Genomic DNA, 20,112 nt, shown 5'->3' on the forward strand with positions numbered 1-20,112 from the left:
CGTACACACAGTATACAAACATACACATTTTACAACAGGCAATAATGAAGCCTGCAGTGTTTTGGCCAGCAGAGACTGTGAACTGGGTTTTTTGCTCCTATTTGGAGCTTTGCTGGAGGGCGGAGAGCCTAGTGCCTCTCCCAAACTCAACACTGGTTTCTGTGGCACTCGGAGCGAACACCATATGCTCTCACCGAGTCTTTCTGAGTCAACGGTGGGTAAAAATAAACCCCCGCACGTGGACCGGGGAAACGCCAGATTGGGAAATGGGTTACAGATCACTGTGTGGCATCTGCTTTTTGGGACACTTTTCCGGATACGGACCAGTCTTGGACTGATTTACATTGGCAAATTGCAGCTTAGTCTAGGAAAAGTCCTAATCAGTTCTCATAGATACTTTCAGGAGCCTTTATTATTATGTTAACTTACAAACCTTCAGGATTTCAAGGCTAAGGATCACAATCAAGCATGTCTAAGTAGTGGAATAGAGCCTATGTAAATAAATATTAGGAATATGCATACTCCAGATCCGCATGATCTCCTGAGGAATGTACTGATTAAACCACTCGTGTACTGACATAAATCAGCTACCACCAAATTCATAACAAACCAAAGCCATGTCCACACACAGACTGTAGAAGTTAGGTTTAAAATGCAACACACAAAACCACAAACAAACCAACTTCACAGAAGAAGGCCTACAATATATTATGACTCATATTTGAATATTAGTGTAGGGCAGGAGTTGGCAACCCGCGGCTCCAGAGCCACATGTGGCTCTTTGATCCCTCTGATACGGCTCAGCTTTTGAAAATAATTAATGAATATTTAATTAAAATGTATTTTATTTTAGTTCGTTCATTTTCAAAATGTAATTCTATGAAGATTATTGCGATCTTCTAACATCTAAAATATTTTAAAATTTAAAATATTTTTGTCGCTCTTAATACACGTCACAACTTCCGATGTGCGTCAACCCAACGTCTTTTTTTTCGGAGTTAAAAATGTTTTGCTACATGCTGAAATGTTATTTCATTTTCTCTGCAGTCGTTCATTGATTTCATAAATGTAACACAGTATAGTTTGTTTATACATAGCACAAAGGCAAAAAACCCTGTTATGCGCAGTGTTATAACATTTAAAAATTCAAAAGGGTTTTGTGGCTCCCAGTGTTTTCTTTACTGTGTGAAACAGGTCCAAATGGCTCTTTGAGTGGTAAAGGTTGCCGACCCCTGGTGTAGGGATTGAACACTGAACCTAAGCAGGTTTGGGCCTGGCCAGTACTTGGTTTGGAGACCTCAAAAGAAAGCTTGCATGGCTGCTGGAAATTGTGTTGGAGGGCCAACAGAGGGCGCTATCTCTGTGGTTTGTGTGGATTCTGATGCCTGAGTGTGGTGATGGGGACACAGTACTAAATAAATTGTAATGTGCTTCAGATGAGTCCCAAAACCTAGGTGCTGATTTACTAAGGTAAAAACCCTGGGGCATTTCTTTGAATAGAGCAGTGGTGTTACACAGATTTGGCAGTTGTGGCCATTTCTTTGCTGTAATCATCCCCATTTTTATGTTGATATGTGGTGTGTGCATGGATTGTCTGCTGTGGCATCATCATTTATGTGGATTCTGCACACTGGTGGCAGTTGTGGTAACCACATAGTGTTTCAAAAAAATGTGAGTGTGTCTAGAAAAGTGTGGTGTATATGTAACTATCGTTCATCATTCACTTATTCAACATTCACCCACATCTTTCTCACATTTGTACTGCCAAAGCATGGGGAAGAATTTAAAACTTTAAGAAGAAAATAAACTTACAAATTTGTTAAAGTATTATTTTAAAGTTTCAGAAAGTGTTAATTCTAAAAGGAACAACACTTAAACTTCAGTAACACCAAACTCTGTCCCCCACAGTACTGGTGAAGCAGGAGCACAGAGAAGATCTGGAGCCCCCGGTTGTGCCCCCTTTGCCCATGCCCCTTGTGCATGCTGGTCTGGTTCGTTCTCAGAATCTGCCCTCCCCTGAGCGCCCTCACCCACAAGACGCACTTCTGTCCAGCTCCCCGCATGGTGCTCTGGCACCAGGTCTACACCCGCTACAGCCTCCCTGCGCTGCTTTGGGCTCTCCAACTTTTCCCCACCTGCCTCCTCACCTCCAGCACCGAGGCCTTCACCCTCCTCCGGAGCACCAGATGCCCTTCCACCAACACACAAGGCCGTCCTACCCACCTCTACCACATAGTCTGCCCTTTAACGGCCAGCCTGGGCTCCCCATGCCAGGCAGCAGCTCTCCTCAGGCCTATGAGCACATGCCCTTTCAGCAAGAGCCCCCCGGGTGCCAGCCCCTGGGGATAGGGATGGTTTATGGGCCCCCAGTTTCAGCCCCGGCCTCAAGCCCTAGTCATGTGGCCTGTACCAGCAGTAGCCAGCCTATGGCTCACGCCACACCCCACCTCCACTCACTGGGTTACCACTGTCCGACTCCGGGTCAACTGCCCCCGTCGCCCACACATGCTCTTGGACCCAGCCCCCAGCTCCAGAGACCTTTGGGTTATCACCCAGTCAGCCAGAGGTCAGCTTCCTGCCCCACACCCTCTTCAGGTCCCTCCTCACCCCTCCACTCACTTCCCTACCAGTCTCCAACCTCGCCCTCGCCCACCAGCAACAGCCCCCTAGGACCCCCCTCCCACTCAGGACAGCCTTCCCCTCAGGCCAGCAGCCCCGTCCTGACCGCCATGCCCAGTGCCGCACCCCTGCTGCATCCTCTAGCTCCACAGCAGCAGCAGCAGCAGCAAGTCCCCTTCTCGGACGAGGAAGAGAGGCTGAACATTAAGCAGGAGCCGGAGGACAGAGAGCCCACCTTCCGCTCCATCGGCCTGCAGGATATTACACTGGACGATGGTGAGTACTTCTATTTCCTTCATGTTTTTTTTTTTTGAGTTGCTCTCACATGTCATATTTGATCATGTGTGATATAGCAGGCAGCATATCATTTGCTGGCATCTGGGGAATTCAGATTATTATTATAGGTTGTATTATAGAATTATGGTTGATAATTACAAATTTAAGTGTGCAATATTTGTCCTGACTTTTTTAGCTGTGTTCTGGCCCCGTATAATTTGAAAAATTTGCAACTGTGTTATTACATGAAAGAAGTTCAAATGACCAGTATTGGTGATTATCATCAGTGTCAGCCACAAGCATTTGTTTAACAGACACTGTTATCAGCCCAGAAATTCCTAATTAAATCAGTGGTCGAATAATGTGTTGATTATTTTGATAAACATTAGTTTGTTTTTAAGACCCAACTACAAAAACTGATTTTTGAAACGGGGAAGCATTTCATAAAACACAATAATTCATTGCAAAAAATAAATATAACCTGTCAAGTTCTGATTAACTGTAAGAGAAACTTAAAATAAGATAACTTTTTAAAATATGCATAATGCCATAACCATTGCTGATTAATTGAGGTCAGTTCTATGTGATGATTCTTTTTAATAGAGGATCTGAGTTTAATTTATTAATAGTGAGAGCCCTTTCAAGCTGAAGGTTTCTTCAAATTTTCATATTTCCCTTCGTATCTCACTGATAAAAACATCAATGCTTCCTCATCGCGAGGGGCCTTTATTCACTTGTGGTTGTGTAACATGGTTAAATGATAATTAGCTTGAATGTAATGATACTTTATTCTGTTAGTAGCTGCACGTCAGCTGCTGACGGCTGTGTATTAATCTCAACAGACCTCCTGGTGGCACAGGAGGAAATAGCACTGGCTGATTGCTTACTCATTCATAAACTGGACATTGATGGGAACTGAAGTATGATTGACTTTCTCTGTAATGAAATCTCAGCATGAGTGTGTGTGTTTTCAGGAGTTTGTAAAGGCTGTAGTGGACCAGCTGGTCAGTAAATTCCCAGTGCGGTGGACTGATAGGCAGTAACAAGCACTATCATTCATAGCTAATCCTCATTAGCTCCACTGAGACCTATTAGAAGAGACATTTAGCTTCTTAGATGGGGGAGGGGAGCTGTTTCTGAGTTTTTATTAAGCTGTAGTAGTGGTGCTACGTTTAGAGTCACTCTCACTTAGATGTCTCACCTAGTGCATACATTAGATGGGACTCCCCCTCATCTGACAAATGTTAAGGTTTTAAATAGGTTTTGTTTCTCCTGTTTAAAGCTTTTATAGGGAGGCTTTATGCTAGACCTTGGATCATTGCTGTGAGGATTTAATGGCATTTGGCCATGACATTAATTATTTTAATTGTTTTATAATTAAAAAAATAATGCATAATTAGTTCTGGATCGCATAAGCCACTCCAACTCATCCCAAAGGTATTGAATGGATCAGCCTCACTTCAGAGTGCAGCTCTACTGCATTTCAGCCCCATGATTTCATACACTCTGTGGTCAACAATTGGAATTGAGCATGGTGACCTTGAAAGGATTTTCAGTTACAGTTAGCGCTATTAGGTTAGAACTTTAAAGATGTTTATTACATTATGTTTAAGCAGTAATACGTGTTATAATGTGAGATATTGGCTCTGGTTCAGGATTCTTGAACCTTGACTCTCTGCTGTTTTTATTTCCTTGCATATTTCTTTTGTTGGGCGGCACGGTGGTGCAGCAGGTAGTGTTGCAGTCACACAGCTCCAGGGGCCTGGAGGTTGTGGGTTCGATTCCCGCTCCGGGTGACTGTCTGTGAGGAGTTGGTGTGTTCTCCCCGTGTCCACGTGGGTTTCCTCCGGTGCTCCGGTTTCCTCACACAGTCCAAAAACTTGGTAGGTGGATTGGTGACTCAAAAGTGTCCGTAGGTGTGAATGTGTGTGTGTCTCTGTTGCCCTGTGAAGGACTGGTGCCCCCTCTAGGGTGTATTCTTGCCTTGCGCCCAATGATTCCAGGTAGGGTCTGGACCAACCGCGACCTGTGTTTGTGTATTTTGTGGAGTAATACCTGAAGATCTTCAGTCAGAATGCCATTATAATGCGGTATTGGCACTCCTAGAACACCTCTCAACAAATCAGATTGCGGGATCATAAATGCCAATGCATTTATAATAGTACATTTCCTTTTTGTATGTTATTGTTCACTCTCAACAAACAGTGTTGACAATCAGCCCGTAAAGTATGAGATTTAATAGTTAGTGATTTTATATCAGTATTTTTGTCTTCACTGGCTCCAGTTTAGTTCTCTCAGAACTATCATATATAAGCTCTGGATGTGTCTGATGGATGAAAACAGTTCAATTGTGTTACAGCCCGCCGTATAACACTCATTTAAACACTCCAAATCATATCAGTGGATGGGAAAAAAGAAACATCACTTTTACTGAAGCATTGCAATTGTTTCTAAAGGGACTCCTTCCCCCAACCACAGGCGATAATACATACATTTCACACATACATTGTTCACTAAAAATTGCGGAGTGTATATCTGTGTGTGTGTGTGTGTGTGTGAGAGAGAGAGGGAGAGAGAGCAAAAGAGACGTCTTTTGAAGCTGTTCTGTGATCTGTGAGACTTTAAGGAGGTCAGAGCTGCTCTGGAAATAGATCACAGCTCCAATCAGTGAGATAAATTCACACTCTCTCTCCTCACTGTCTCTCTCTCTCCGTCAATCCCTTACTGCCCCCCCCCCCCACCGCCTCTATAGTCTGTTTCTCTGATTTCTTCCCTTCTCTTTTTTTTTGTTCAAAACATTCACACCTCACTCTGGGCTCTGGGCTCTATTATTCGTTTCTCTATTTCGCTCTCTTTCTCAATCTCTCATTCTCTCTCTCGCTCCTGCTCCTGCTCTTTCTCATTCACTCTTTCTCTCACTTTCTGTAGCACATACTGCCTCTCTCGTTCTCTCTTCTTCCTCATTGTCATGAATCACTGTTTTACGGTTGCTGAAAGCTGACGCATTTGTTAGTTTCAGTTGGTAAAATAAAAGGCTTTATGTTACGGCTCAGTCAGGCTGCTGGTTTTGTTCTTAATCGGGCCTTTCCCCTTTTCAAACGATCCTTACCATTTACTTCCATTTTATGAATCATATTTCACTAGAACTTCACCGGCTCCTAATTTGGACGCTGTATATAGCTATGAAAGTGATGTGATGCTACCGTCATGAACCTAATGCACTTTAATGTTGCGTCTGATTTCATGTGTACACTTAAAGTCTTAAAGTTAACTTCAATAATGAGGTCATTTGGGAACTCTTTATTATGTGTGTTTATATTATTGCAGTGGTCATGATTTTTCCACTGCATATGTGGAACAGGCGTGTCACTTAAAATAGACCCTGTTGCGTTTCCTTTTTCAGATCAATTACTAAAAAACATTGACATATTATAAAGCTGTTTAACACCAATTATAAGAAATAAATAGTTAGTATAATTGTCTGTATGTATCTGTGTATGTGCGAGTGCAGCACAGATGTAAGTGTTAAGTGTGCTGCTGTTTGAAGTACTCTGTTGAGGGAACATGTGGAGATAATCTATTCCTCACCGTGCGATGGCATCAGTGTGTGCCAGCGCTCTCTGCCAGAAGAGTGTGCAGCCACTGTGGTCTGACTCAGTACAGTAGGACTGCAGGGTTGTATGTAACTGTGTGTACATAAATCTGCTCATTTATGGCTGTCGATTGGTGTTTGATGTACATATGTGCATTAGCACATACACTCCTGTGCATGTGTGTGTGTGTGTGTGTGTGTGTACTTGCATGCATGAGTGTGTTTGTAAGACGGCAGATGGTTCAGGCAGTGTAGTCTCTTTGCAGGAGGTAAGGAAGGAGGGGGTCATAGACTGATGGACAGATGGACAAAAATACACACAATGCTTTGTCAGTTTCTAACATAACAGTATGGTGCAAAAGTCAGAGATCATGCTTTCGTTTATTGAATCTGCAGGGAAATGTTTCCACACAAGTACAGGCTTAGAGGTTACATTTTAGTAATTCCTACCATAATACTTAAAAAATAAAAAGGTCAGCCATGGTCTAATGGTTAGAGAAGCCATTAGAGTGGTTAGAGTCTTGGGAACAGAAGGTTGCTCCCAGTGACCAGCAGGAATATTGGTTGTGAGGGAGAGTGAATTGAATAGTGCTGTCTCCTCCAACAACATCCATGGCTGAAGTTCCCTTCCCCCATCACTGGGCACTGGGTGTGTATGTGCTCATTGCCCGTAGCAAAATTGTGTGTGTGTGTGTTTTCATCACCATATAATTTTATACTTTTATCTTAGTAAGGGCTTATTGACAGCTGACACATAGTGGTCAGTTTTTCTCTCACAGTTGAAGGTGTGAGGATGTACACAACGTTTGGAAATTCAGTTTTAGAAACTTATGATTTTTTATTCAGTTTTCCTTTCCTTACATTTTTTTTGATTGCCCATTGCTTGTTTGCAAGGCAGCTGGTGTTTGGCTAGTGGTTTGGGAGTTTGTTTGGGAGTGTATGTATGATATATGTTTTCTGCTTTTTTACTAATAGAATGTAAAATATAATTCTTGCTCTGATAGAGAGGGGAAACAAATAACATTTTGCACAGTACCCTACATTTGGATTGAGTTTGGGTGGAATGTTTGAATGCTAACATATTTTCAGGTACAAAGGTCAGTTTGGGTGTGTGGGTTTTTGTATGGGCATAAGGCATAAGCTTGTGTGCCATATTTCCTCTCATGGTGTTGGATGATGCTGTGAACAGAAGGAGTAGCGTATGCTGTCATTTTCCCTTTCTCTTCTCTTCTCTTTTCTTCTCTTCTATTTTTCCCTTTTTCTTTTGTAAATTTTTATTTTCTCTTCTCATTTTTTCATACTTACCTCTCCAATGTCTCTGCATGTCATTCATTCATTTATCTTCTGTAACTGCTTTATAGTGTTCAGGTTAGCGGTGGGTCGGGAGCTTAGCTGGAGTCTCTGGGAACAAGGCTGTTTCTGCTTTTGCGGAAATTAAAAATAAGATCTGTATAATTGTGTTTACATGATGCTTTTGTGTGAGACTGCATCACAGAAGTTATCTGGGCTGTGTGTATGTGTGTGTGTGTGTTTGTGTGTGTAGGAGTGCTGCTTTATTTGCTCTTCAGTTTGAGTCGACTGCAGCTGCCACCGCGGTATAAGCTGATCTGGTTTAATAATAGACAAAGCCCTCTGTGTTTTGGTCATATTACCACTGCTCACACTCACACCTACACACACACACATTTTAGAGGTGCGCCATACATTGTTCATCAGAACATTGATCTGTATGTTAAAGATCACAACGTACCCATATGTTATAATAAATTATTTCATAGGAAAAGCATTTCTTTTTATGAGAATATTTATATTCACCTGTGGACCATAACAAACGTCAAATAATCCATCACTGAACACACTGGTCAGTTACAAAGAACAGTTACTAATAAGAGCCATTCGTGTGGTCAGTTCGTCTGCACAGTTCCAAGTTCAACCACATTAAAAGTGCTTTCACAGATTTGATTTGCATTGTTCATGTTTGCTGTGTGCAATTCAGATTTCACTGTTAAGTTTAAAATGTTTTCATTGAACGTAAATTGCTTTTGTAAATAATCAGTTACATCAATATAAATATCTATAGAATATCTACATTTTCTACATTATCTCACAAAAAAGAGCAGGAAACGTGGTCTGTACATCTTATATGACACCTTTAAAATGCTTTTATGGCCACACTATGTTTCCATTAACCCTTTTATCACCAATGGATGCAATTATATCAAATTATTTTGTCCAATAATCGAGTCAAAATATTATGTTAAATGCCAAAAGTAAAATAATAGAAAATGCCCCCAAGACATCAATTAAAAGCAGGAACTTCCTGGTCTAAAAAGTGTAATTTAGGAACCTTTTATTATGTGTGTTTATATTATTGCAGTGATCATGATTCCACATATGTTCCACATATGCCTTGGTTGGACTGTCACTGTAGAGAGATGAGGGCTTTCACAGTTTAAGGAGTGGCTGTACTGAAGGTCAGAGAAGGCCACGTCTGACCACACATTGTCACTGTCCAAGTATAGCACCACATTGGGGAATCACCCTTTCCACTCAGTTTGCAAAAGCGATGTACTTTTTTAGCATTTCCTCTGCTTTCTCCCTTTTTTTAGGTTTGCTCTCTCATTATTACAATCATTTTCTTATTTCATACATCACCGATTCCTAAACCCATGGAAATGTTTTGAGGAGAACAGTCTGAGTATATTTAACTTTGTAGATTGTCCCTTCTTTTCTAGACATTGAAATTTATTTTAGAATTCAATTTTATGATATGTGCAAGCATGTTTTCATTTAATATTTATAAACTCAAATAGAGTTGCAGACAAAATTTAAAACATTCCTTGTCAGTTTTTTTGGTTGATTTTCATATTTGACACGTCCTCTACAAAAAAATGTGACATTTTGCTGCCAATATCAGTGCACACGTCCTGTTGATTTGCTGAATTTCAAACATATGTTTAATTGTTCTTAAGTTTGTTAAATTCAGCAAACTGGAACTGTGCATAAAAATGTGCAGAGGTGTGTTCTTTGTGGAATATGCATTATCTGAATTTTCCTCGTAGTAAATCAACAAAGCATGTCATTACAGCCGTACTTTTGAGTATGATTATAATAGAAATAATTAACATAGCAAATTCCACTATTTGAGTTGTCATTGTGTTAATCTTGACTTGACATCTCATTTCAGTGTAAACTCTGACCACACGTCTCTGATGTAGATTTGCTTGTTTCCACTAGTCTCTCGAATCTGGAAAGTCCATGATGTACCTCGTTCCAGTCTTATATTCTATAGTCACATTTTATCAAGCGTGTCAGATTAATAACTCCACACAGTGGTCAGTGGTCAGGAAAAAGCTCCAGCATGAAAGGAAAATGTCAGCTAATTAAACACCAGAAAAGCAAACATCAATCTGCTGCAGAAACAAGTGGAGAAAGTGATCCCAGATCCCAGAGTACAGCAGCCAGGTCCTGGCAGACTAAGCCCTCAGGGTTGTGGTCAGTACAGTTTATGTTGCTGAAACATGCTAATCGTGACGTGATGCGGCACTGTTTTGCCAGGAGTTTAAACCCAAAGTTTATCTGGTTGTCTCTGCTGAATGACATGTTTATTGCTGTTTGGACTGGTCATTTTTACATGCACTGTGGTAAGTACAACGACTTTCCATCCATGCAAACCAGAAAACAAGCTCTTGGGACAACAGCTGCTCTTTGTGAAGGAACAGTTTGTTTCTGTTGCAGAGAACAAAAAAATCACACATTGAGCATTCACTATGTGTTTTACTCTACTTTCACTTAATAAACCATTTTATTTTACTTTACTGTTATTATATATAATAAGCAGTATCAGTTGGATATGAGTTTACTTCGCAATGTATATATAATGTTATTTTGCAGTGTAGCTATTGCTGTTGCTCTGGATGCACTTATGTGAATTAGCCCCAGGTCAGAAGTGATTCACTTTATGGGTGTTAAGATGGGGTTTCCACTGATGAATCACTAACATAACTTTCTGCTTAATACATACCTATTCAACTCTGAATGTCTTCCATTTTGCACCAATAAAAGACCCCAAACTGACTTGCTTTTTCTCTCGTTCACAGCCTTTCTCTCTTTTATTTGTCTGGGTCTTACGTTTCAGAAAAACGTCTGGAAAGACAGACATCACTCACTCTTGCATAGACTAAACACCACAGAGAGTATGGCACGTATTTCTCCAGTATTTTCTCATTGCTGTTTTTTATTTTAGCCACATGAATCTCATGAGACCTGTGCTTGTCATTAGCTGCTCTGAGTGGAAACAGTTGCTCATTGATCACGCCTGCTTCGTATCATAGATTTCCATATAAACTACCTTCCTTGAGCATATAAAAATAACTTGATTACTGATGAAAATAAAATAATGTCAAAAAATTAAACCATTTCATATGTGTATGTTTATATATATTTAACATATTCTTACACTTAATCTTTGGCTACAGTTCTACTCATCCGACTCTGATAGAGAGAGTAACTTCTTTGCTGCTTGTGGTCATCATACAACAAAGAAACACTGACTTATAACATCGTGACTGAGGTAGGAGTGGTGACTAGTTGGATTTTAACTGTACTGTTTAGATGGATTACTCACTGTGCAGAAAAAAATATTGCATTATTTCTGATAGTATATTCATATTCTGCACATTTGGTTTATTTTGTCTGTGGTTTGTTGATAAACATTGCTGCTCATTGCCCTTTATTCCAATGTCCCTATTCCTGTTCAATGTCCCTATTCTTTGGCTAAGAATCAGAAGCAAACATTGGCCTTGCTCAAGCAAATAATGTAGGACCGAATATTCGGTTGATGATTAGATATTGTTTGAATTGATTTAGAATTGTTCTGCCCAGTGTAGAATCATACTCTTTCAATCTACTCCTATGTATTTTTACTCATTTAGAACTTGAGCAAAATGACCCAGAATGTGTAAATCTACCCCATTAAGATTAGCTGTTGACTCAAACCAAAGTGGGCAAAATTAGCATACGTTTACTGAACTTAAGTGATCATAAATTCCCCCTTTTATAACATACTGAAAGGTGTTGAGTATGGTTAAAGGCCTCTGAGTGGTCAAGTTGAAGTGTCACTCACCCTGTGCAGAAAACGCCTTGATCTCCTCATCCATTGATACACACTGAGAGAGAAGTTTAATTGTTATGTTTAATTGTCCGTTATCTGCTGCCGAGGGTTTCACTGTGCAACACTGTCTCATACAGGGAGCTGAACTTAAATGAGCTTAGATCATAATTACTGTGTGTATTTGCAAATAAGGGGTGTCCCCCTGTAATCCTCCAAAGAGGATCCCCTCTATCTGAGAGTGAGTTAAAGCCACGTATCGACTGTGAGAGGTGTTCTAGATGAATCATTGTTTCTCACATGTGAGGCAACAAGATGCTAAAATGTGTTCTGAAAACCTTCAACACAACAGTAAAGCAATGGCTTCCCGTACTTGACTGAGTCATTCAAAAATATGCTGTGTCCATGTGAATTGAAACACTTTAACCAGGGTACCATACCATCTATCCACTGGGATTTTCACTCTTTTTTTATTTTGGTAGTGAGGCAGAAAAAAACAAATGCGTACCACTTTAAAATAAGACTAAGTTTTATTATAATGTATTTTATACATAATATTAATGACTTTAAGGTGTTTACAACCTAATTAAAAACAAAACAGAAGTAAGGAAGATGAAATAAGGTCAAAATCCGACAAGTTCTGAGGTTTAACTCTATAGATGTATGTGTGTTCACTTTTTGGCAAATAACAGGTCACTGTAACACATCATTGTGTTATAAATGATTATAAATGAGTGTTAATGTGTTTACCACTTAATTAAGATCCACAAATTAACAGATTTTAAATAATTTATGAACAATTATAAGTGTAATCTTGTTCTAAAATGGTACCAACAAGCACATGGTTTTCTACTATAAAAAAGGTAATGGTAGTTAAAAACAGAGAAAAATATTTTTAACATTACAAAAGAGTCATCAATGGTAACAATTTTTAGTCAGAAATTTCTGCTCATATCAGCTTTTAGAAACTCTTGTGTCTGGTCTATATTTTGCCTTTGTCTCCTCTGAGATATACTTACCTTTGCTCTGTGATATTCTAGCGTCTGCTTTATTCTATTCTTACATCTGCTCTATGGTGTGCTCATGTCAGTTTACTGATATGGATGAAGCTATAAATTAATATGGTTCTTGTATAAACACTTTGAAAATATATGTTCTATAGCATTTAGCCTTTTGGTAGAGTGAATGATGCAAGACTGCAGTGAGCATTAGCACAAAGAAGTTTCTGAAACGATATGCTTTTCTGAAATATTGGGTAGGTGGAAAATGATGTAATGGAAATATCTCATAGTGAACACTGCATGATGATGCATTTAACGTGTGAATATCATTTGTTTTGGATTCCCACATGATGGTAAAATTTACTTGTTAGTGGGATAGTGTCTTATAAGAGTGTATGGACTGAGCAGTAGTAAACGTCATAGACATAGAGTCAAGATGAATAAATTAACAATTCCAATCGCTAAGATAAACTAACAGATGTAGTAGGAAATTGTGGGCAATTATGTGTCGTTTGGTGATGGTTTCAAGCTGATAGTGACATAATTTGAAGAATAAGTATGAGCTTTTATGTTTTTTTTTGTGGAAAAGGTTCTATACGTATTGAATGACTCTTAAAATCCCGTCATCCTGCACAAACATATTTTACACAATGAGCTCATTTAAAGTAAATACATGATATGTTCATACATTCCTTTATAGGCTATTTATTATGAGAATATTTATACATTTAATAGCATGTTTGATATGTGAACGTTGAGCGAATTTTCTGACTGCTACTGTCTTCAGAAAAAACACTCTTGCAGATTTTAATGCACAATAAAAAAATTATTTGCTAAATTTGCATATTGGGATATTCTTTCACAAAATTTTTTAACTAAATAATACACATTTTTAAAAATGCCTCATTTACCTATGATTTGTACTTTTCTCTTAGTCACCAATATCATTTGACCAGAGACGTTTGCATACAAGTGTTCATACAATGAGCTATCTTTAAAAAGAAACGGAGACATTCTCTCTGAAAGTTCCCTCTGTTGATAGTTAACATGATGAAAATGTCTTGTAAATAACTCTGTCTCATAACAAAAATAGATCCTGATTAATAAAGCCATTTATAAGCATTTATTTTAATTTTCAAATATTTTATATGCAATTCTTTAATGCCTAGTAGTGTTTTTATAGTATTTTTACAGTATTTTGAAACAATTTATTCAGTTAAAGACCCTTGTTTCAAGCGTTCAGATATGCAAGTTCTACGGCTTGTGCTGGTTTATATATTCACATGTATTGTTGCAACTTGCATTCAGCATTCTATGAATTTTGGAAGGCCACCACTTTCCCATGATGCTAAGCTCAATGTAGCGGCACCCACTCCTTTGGTTCTGAGATCCTCACTTGTGGTTCAATGGTCTCCCATCCTCCCGCCCTCACAACTCCCACTGAACTGAAAGTGCTGAGCTGTGTGTGTGCGTGTGTGTGTGTGTGTGTGTGTGCACGGGCACGCGTGAGTGTGTGTGCAGGAGGCTGCTGCTGCTGTATTGGAGTGGGTTTTTTAGCACAGTAGCATTAAGAGCAGATGCTGCAGCAGTCCCATTGTAGACTCACTGCAGCAGCAGTTCTGTACGTGTGAAGAGAGGAAGAAACACACGCCTACACCAACAGGATGATCAGAGACAGCGGCCGGGCATTTCAAACATCACACACTAACCTCTACATTCACACACACACAAAACAACACATGCCACATTAAGAGAAACCTCTGCACACACATGCATAAACAGCAAATATGATCAATAAAAACATGCTGTACACAGAGGTGTGTTTTTATATCCTGCAAGGATGTGGAGTATAAACATTGAGTGTTGTGCAGAATGTTCATTTATTTTCCAGCTAAAACATGCCACAAAGTTATTCATTTATCAAAATCAGGGAGAACAAATATTGTATAACTGAATATATTACAGAAGTTTAAGAACTAAATATTATCATCATTATTCCTATTATTGTATTGGTTGGCTGCATTTTATGATTGTCATAATCCAAATATTCCCCAAAACCATTCAATAATATTGATATTTGATCTCTGAGGTGGCTAGTGGGTTTTTTACGAGCAATTTCTTTGTTTTATGTTTTCTTAAAGTTTTATTCGTGCTTTGAATTGGTATGGAATAAATGAACTCATATTCTTCAGTATAAGAACAAATATTTGAAAATACTCTGACACATCAATCAGCGTTGTGTTTATACGTAATTTCTAACGCACATGTAACAAGCTACTATTCACCGCTAGTGCTAAAAAAAATGGTGCACACCCACACTTAAAAATGTTAGCTTATTGTTTATCTCTCTCTCACTCACACACACACACACACACACACACACACACGCACACACATACAACAACATCTTACAAAACACATAACATACCACAGCCAAAATAACATCACTTCTTTTATGTGCTAATGCACAGCTGTTTTATATAAAGTCTTATCTGACATTTAGGAGGTTTTTGTTTGTTTGCACGTGTTTCCTTTGTAAGGACAGGGCTGCACAAGTTTAAAAGAAGAATCACATAAAGAAGACATAGGTCTTGATTGTAGTTTTGTGAGCTTTTTTGAATAATGTTTTTTTTTTTTCTTTAAATAAAAGTTAATGAAAGGCTAATTTCACCAGCATTTGCACATTTCCTTAAGCTGTGATTACTTCTGCATATTGTGTGTGTGTGTGTGTGTGTGTGTGTGTGTGTGTGTACTTGTGAGAGCACACACATTTATACACATAAAATGCTGTGCAAAATTTTAGGCAACTGAGAAAATTAGATTTAAAAAGCTATTTATCTGAGGAGTATGAATTTTATATATAATATCCTAATATTAGAATAAAAGCTAATAACAGTATTACAGTAAGTAATGATATTCTGTGTGTGAATGTGTTGGTTTAACCCTTTCCAAATCATTCCTCAGGGCAGTCCAGTTTTATTTGAGGTTACCATAATATACCCTATTTTTACCAGTTTATAAACACTTAACACTTAAATTGTACATATATATATATATATCTTATCTCATCTTCTTTTGCACTTTTGCACTTGTCCATTTCAGGGTTCAGGGTGTGTATATGTATTATTTTTATATAATAAAAATGCTCTTGAAATGTTTTAGTTTTTCCCCTATTTTGGTTATTGCTAATGTATTGCCCTCAGACCGTAGTCTTTTAAAGTAACCCCAGAGTCATTGTGATGTACATTTAGTACACAGTCATGGGCTTTAGGCTTTGAAACCAGAGAAGCTGTGTTTTGAATTGTCTGCGACAGTGGGTTTAAAGCAAGACAAGCACTTGGTGGTTGAGACAGTGCTTTACAGCTATAGAGCAGTAGGTGGGAGGTCAGAGGTTGTGTGAGTGCAGAGTGTGCGTATGGTTCAGTCGTCTACATCGGCAAGTACAAATTGCTCTGTGTGTGTACTGCTTTGCCTTTAGTGATAATTGTGATTTTTCTATGTCTTACACATTTGGAAAAAACAAGGCTTTGTTAAAACAGAGGGAAATATTTGGGAAACTAGGGAAAGCTAAGTAGTCTTTCTATAGCAGGGTTTACAAATAGACAGAGCGTGGTCCGGGTCTGGACCCACATACTGTCCTTTCCGGACCTCGACCTGTAACTGTTAGGAGCTGTTTTATTTTGAACACAGTGTTACAAGCTATTACGTTCCAGACTTTGGCTTGAGAACATTTTTTCTAACATTTTCTCTAACGTTTCTCTACCTTAATGAATTTTAATTAAGCCCCCGTGTTCTCTAGAATTTTGCTTCATGGAACTGGCAAGAAACACTCATACATGCTTACTCACACATTCACTTACTCACAAACACACTCATGTTTATTAAAATCCTCCACAAACTGCTCTAAATCAATGACACAGTGTTTTCATATTGAAAGTGTTTTTCAGTTGTAGAGGCTTTGGATTAGAGCCTACACTGTGGCTGTCCCTTGTTTCCTTTTCTTGCCCTGCCACCTTTTGTAGGGAGCTCTGGACTAAACGAGTCCAATAGATAGTGGAGGTGGGAGACGATGAGGTGATATTACTAGTTAATATTATTAATATATAATATTCTAAAGATCACTATACTTTGATCGTAGGTGACACACTGATAGGACTTTTTTCTGTTCTGCTTTATGGGCTGGTTAGGGCAGTAGTCATTGAGCATTGGTGGTGTTAATTGACTGGGGGTCTGTAGTCCTAAAGAAGCCCCCCAGTGCCCAGCCTGCTGTTTCTAGGCCAATAAAAGCTGGCAGTATTGGCTCGGCCATTGTAGCACGTGGACATGACAGGCTCCACTAATAGAACATTTGAGGAGAAACAGCTTCAGTTTCAAAGCTGAGATCACAGCTCAGTCAGAGGTGCGTGGCGAGTTATATCATATCTGTCCTTCAGTCTGCTGCAGTACTCCACTCTCTCCACTGCTCCTGGGGCATCTTAAGAGTGATTTTTTTTTTGTTTGTTTTATTTTTTTTTTACAGACCTCTCCCATTGCCCACTAAGCCAAGCCAGTCGGAAACGCACCAAAGGCCCATTTAACATTTTTTAAACTAAGGCCCTGTGCGTCTCAAACAGGTTTTTAAAAGAGGTGTTGGAAGGTATTCATGGAAGACATAAGGCTGCTGTCTAAATTCACACTTTGACACTCTCTTTTGCTGTTTCTCACACTCTAACACAGTTTGTGGCTATGCTGCTGCAACCACTGAATGGAATAGTTCTGCCCGTCTTTCCATTTTGCTGCGAGTGCGTCACGCACCAGAGACTTGAGTTTGTTTGGGTTTTACTTTTCTTCCACTCTCTCTCACTGTTCTGTCTTTCCGTTGGCTCTTAACAGTGTGGTGTTACTCTGCCATGCGCTGCTGGCACCAGCGACAGACACTCAGCACAGCTCAATACTGTCATCTACTGGTCACAAGGCATTAGACATGATATCCTTTAGGTTTTTGGACATCTCTCCAAAATTTCTTCTGAAACGAAGGGAATTTATTGAGCTTTTGTTTCCCTTCAGTGCACTAATAGAATCTAGTCTTCAGGGAAAGCTTTAAACTGCAGTTGGAAGCTTCCTGTTTTAATTTGGTGGCATTATCAAGCACGTAAGTCTGTTACTGGTGTTGGATGATTTGTTCTGGATGAAAAGCACCACTACAGACTTTCCAAACGGTATTGGATAGTGCTTAATCACTTCAGAGAACATAGTGACTGTAGGCTGATGTGCAGCTGCTCCAGAGCATTACATTCTATAGGTCAGTGCTTTTCTGTGGAGATTGTACTGTCTGTGTAAACCCTAGAACACGAGTAATGTGTCTCTTTATATCTTTGCAACTGTTCCTCTAAACAAGCTCTTTTGTGTGTTTTTCTGTTTTCCAGTGAATGAGATCATTGGCAGAGACATGTCTCAGGCTCCGGGGGTCCACGGCTCCTCCACAGCACACAATCAGTCGTAGCCGCCAGCTGCTTCTCCGATGCAGTCAGAGGAGTGTGCGGGTGTGTGTGTGTGTGGTCCTACGGAGTTGTGACTCCTTCAGACTTAGCCACGGAGCTTCCATACACACGTCCAGCCAAGTCACACATGGCACACGGACGGCCCAGCCTCACAGGGCCGAGAACCCCAATCACCTCCTCCGGATCACCAGCCATCAGTGGTTATGAGATGAGAGGGAGGTCCTACAAAGATGTTTGGGGAGAGTGAACACAAACATTCAAGTTTAACTTTGGTACTGTTCCTAATTCACACATTGCTCGGTACATAGCTCCAGTAAGTCAAGTCTCCTGCTCTCTCTGCTTGTTTTTTAACAGTAGTTAAACTCAGGCTTTTTCTTCAAATTGCAAAGATGTTTGGGATCTGCCATTGTCTGAAATAGAGCAACTTATGCAGCCCATGATCTTTATAAGTAAGTGTATGCAATAATAATAAAAAAATAATAATAATAAGTCGGATATTGTGGCGGAACCTGTGCAAATGCTGGTGTCTGGGGATGATCTCAAATGGAACCCTCAACTTTCGCCCCTTTAACAAGCCCAGCCTCAACGCACCATTGTAAAATCAGCACTGTCTCAGAGGCGCCCCCTGGAGGACAAGACAGAGTTCCGCAGACGTGCTAAAAATATGCAACATTCCAGAAATTTGTGTGCTTTTTGAGCTTAGATAAACTTCCCTTCCTCCTCTTCAGGTTGAACAAAATGCCTTATAAACGTAGCAGCTTAAATCGCCTGAAAAAAGCTTTGAGTTGTTTCCTTTCTCTTTCCTCAGTCTGATACTTTCAGAACTTTGTGCTGTGGACCTAGTCTGAATTGTCTAAATCAGGTTTGTGTGATGTTTTTTTTCCATTTTCTGAGTGTAATGAAGCGTGTCGGTCAAAAATAACACCCACAGCACAATGTGTACAAACCTAAACCAGTCTAATTGTTTTTAAAGATATCTATACTTCTGTAGAGGCATAGACAGTAAGCTGATGATTCCAGTGTGCCTTTGAAATGACAATCAAACTCAGATTCAGATCCAGATCCAGATCCAGACAGCATCTCCTGTGAAATCTATTTTCAGTGGTTGCCATACAGAAGCGATTGGGAAAAAAAACACTCTCTCTTTATTCTACAAAATGCTGCTTGTCCACAATCTCTACAATCGACAGCTGTCTACTCTTCAGCACACGTTCCTAACTGCCCTGGGACATGAAGCTGCACTTTGTGTCCCAAATGGACATTGGTGCTGATGAAACCAAACCAGATTTTCCAGTCCAGATTTGGATTTACAGTATGAGCCAGAAAAATATAGAGGACTCATCTTAAAGGGGAATTCCACTTCAAAACATCTACTTAAAATGCTTCAGATATAAGCACTAGGATTCACATTGTTCTGAAACCAAATGCTCAATTCTACAGAAAGGTGATGAGTTAGGATTGTTCACAGTTGGGGTGTTGGCATGGACTTTTGTTTTACCAGTTAATCACTAGTTAATTCACCAAATGTCATAAGAGAAAACTGCAATATACACAGTGAAGATTGCTAGCTGAATGGCTCTTACCTGTAAGGCTACTGCTAACCACAATCCCCAGCGATGTAATTAGATCAAATTCCAGCAGATGGGTATATGGTGTCAGGGGATGTACTGTAATGAACCGGTTGTTCGAAGTTTTAAAGGGATTGCGTTGGTTAAACAAGTGTACTCACATAACATTGAATATAAATCTCAGAGAGAATCTCGGTGAGTGAAGCTGAAGATGTGGGAAGTCTGTGGAATTCTCCTTAAGACGAATATTGTGGTCCTTTTTCGTTGCAAATCCTATGAAAATCAGTGTTTGAGCTCAGATATGGGCATACAGCAAGTATAACCCATAGTATGAGAACAGTCAGGACAAGTGGGATACATTTGTATGGAGACTGGTTTTAAACTCAGATCAATGGATTAGGTGCTATCTTTCTGTATGAAATGTATTCGTAGTGGAACTATGTACCAGGACTTTTGACAGTCACAA

At 39.5% G+C, this 20,112-nt stretch overlaps 1 protein-coding gene across 1 annotated transcript in view; it reads left to right on the top strand.

Annotated features, from left to right (window-relative positions):
* LOC136676475 (nuclear factor of activated T-cells, cytoplasmic 3-like) overlaps nucleotides 1–19,365 on the top strand; it is an 86,623-nt gene extending 67,258 nt beyond the window's left edge. Inside the window, exons 9-10 of the mRNA XM_066653533.1 lie at nucleotides 1,909–2,895; nucleotides 18,004–19,365. Of these exons, the coding sequence (XP_066509630.1) occupies nucleotides 1,909–2,895; nucleotides 18,004–18,080 (1,064 nt within the window). The 3' untranslated portion in view covers nucleotides 18,081–19,365. The remainder of the gene's footprint in view (nucleotides 1–1,908; nucleotides 2,896–18,003) is intronic.
* The last annotated feature ends 747 nt before the right edge of the window (nucleotides 19,366–20,112 follow it).

Source organism: Hoplias malabaricus, chromosome X2 (genome assembly GCF_029633855.1).
Source record: "Hoplias malabaricus isolate fHopMal1 chromosome X2, fHopMal1.hap1, whole genome shotgun sequence".
Classification (NCBI taxonomy): Eukaryota; Metazoa; Chordata; class Actinopteri; order Characiformes; family Erythrinidae; genus Hoplias; species Hoplias malabaricus.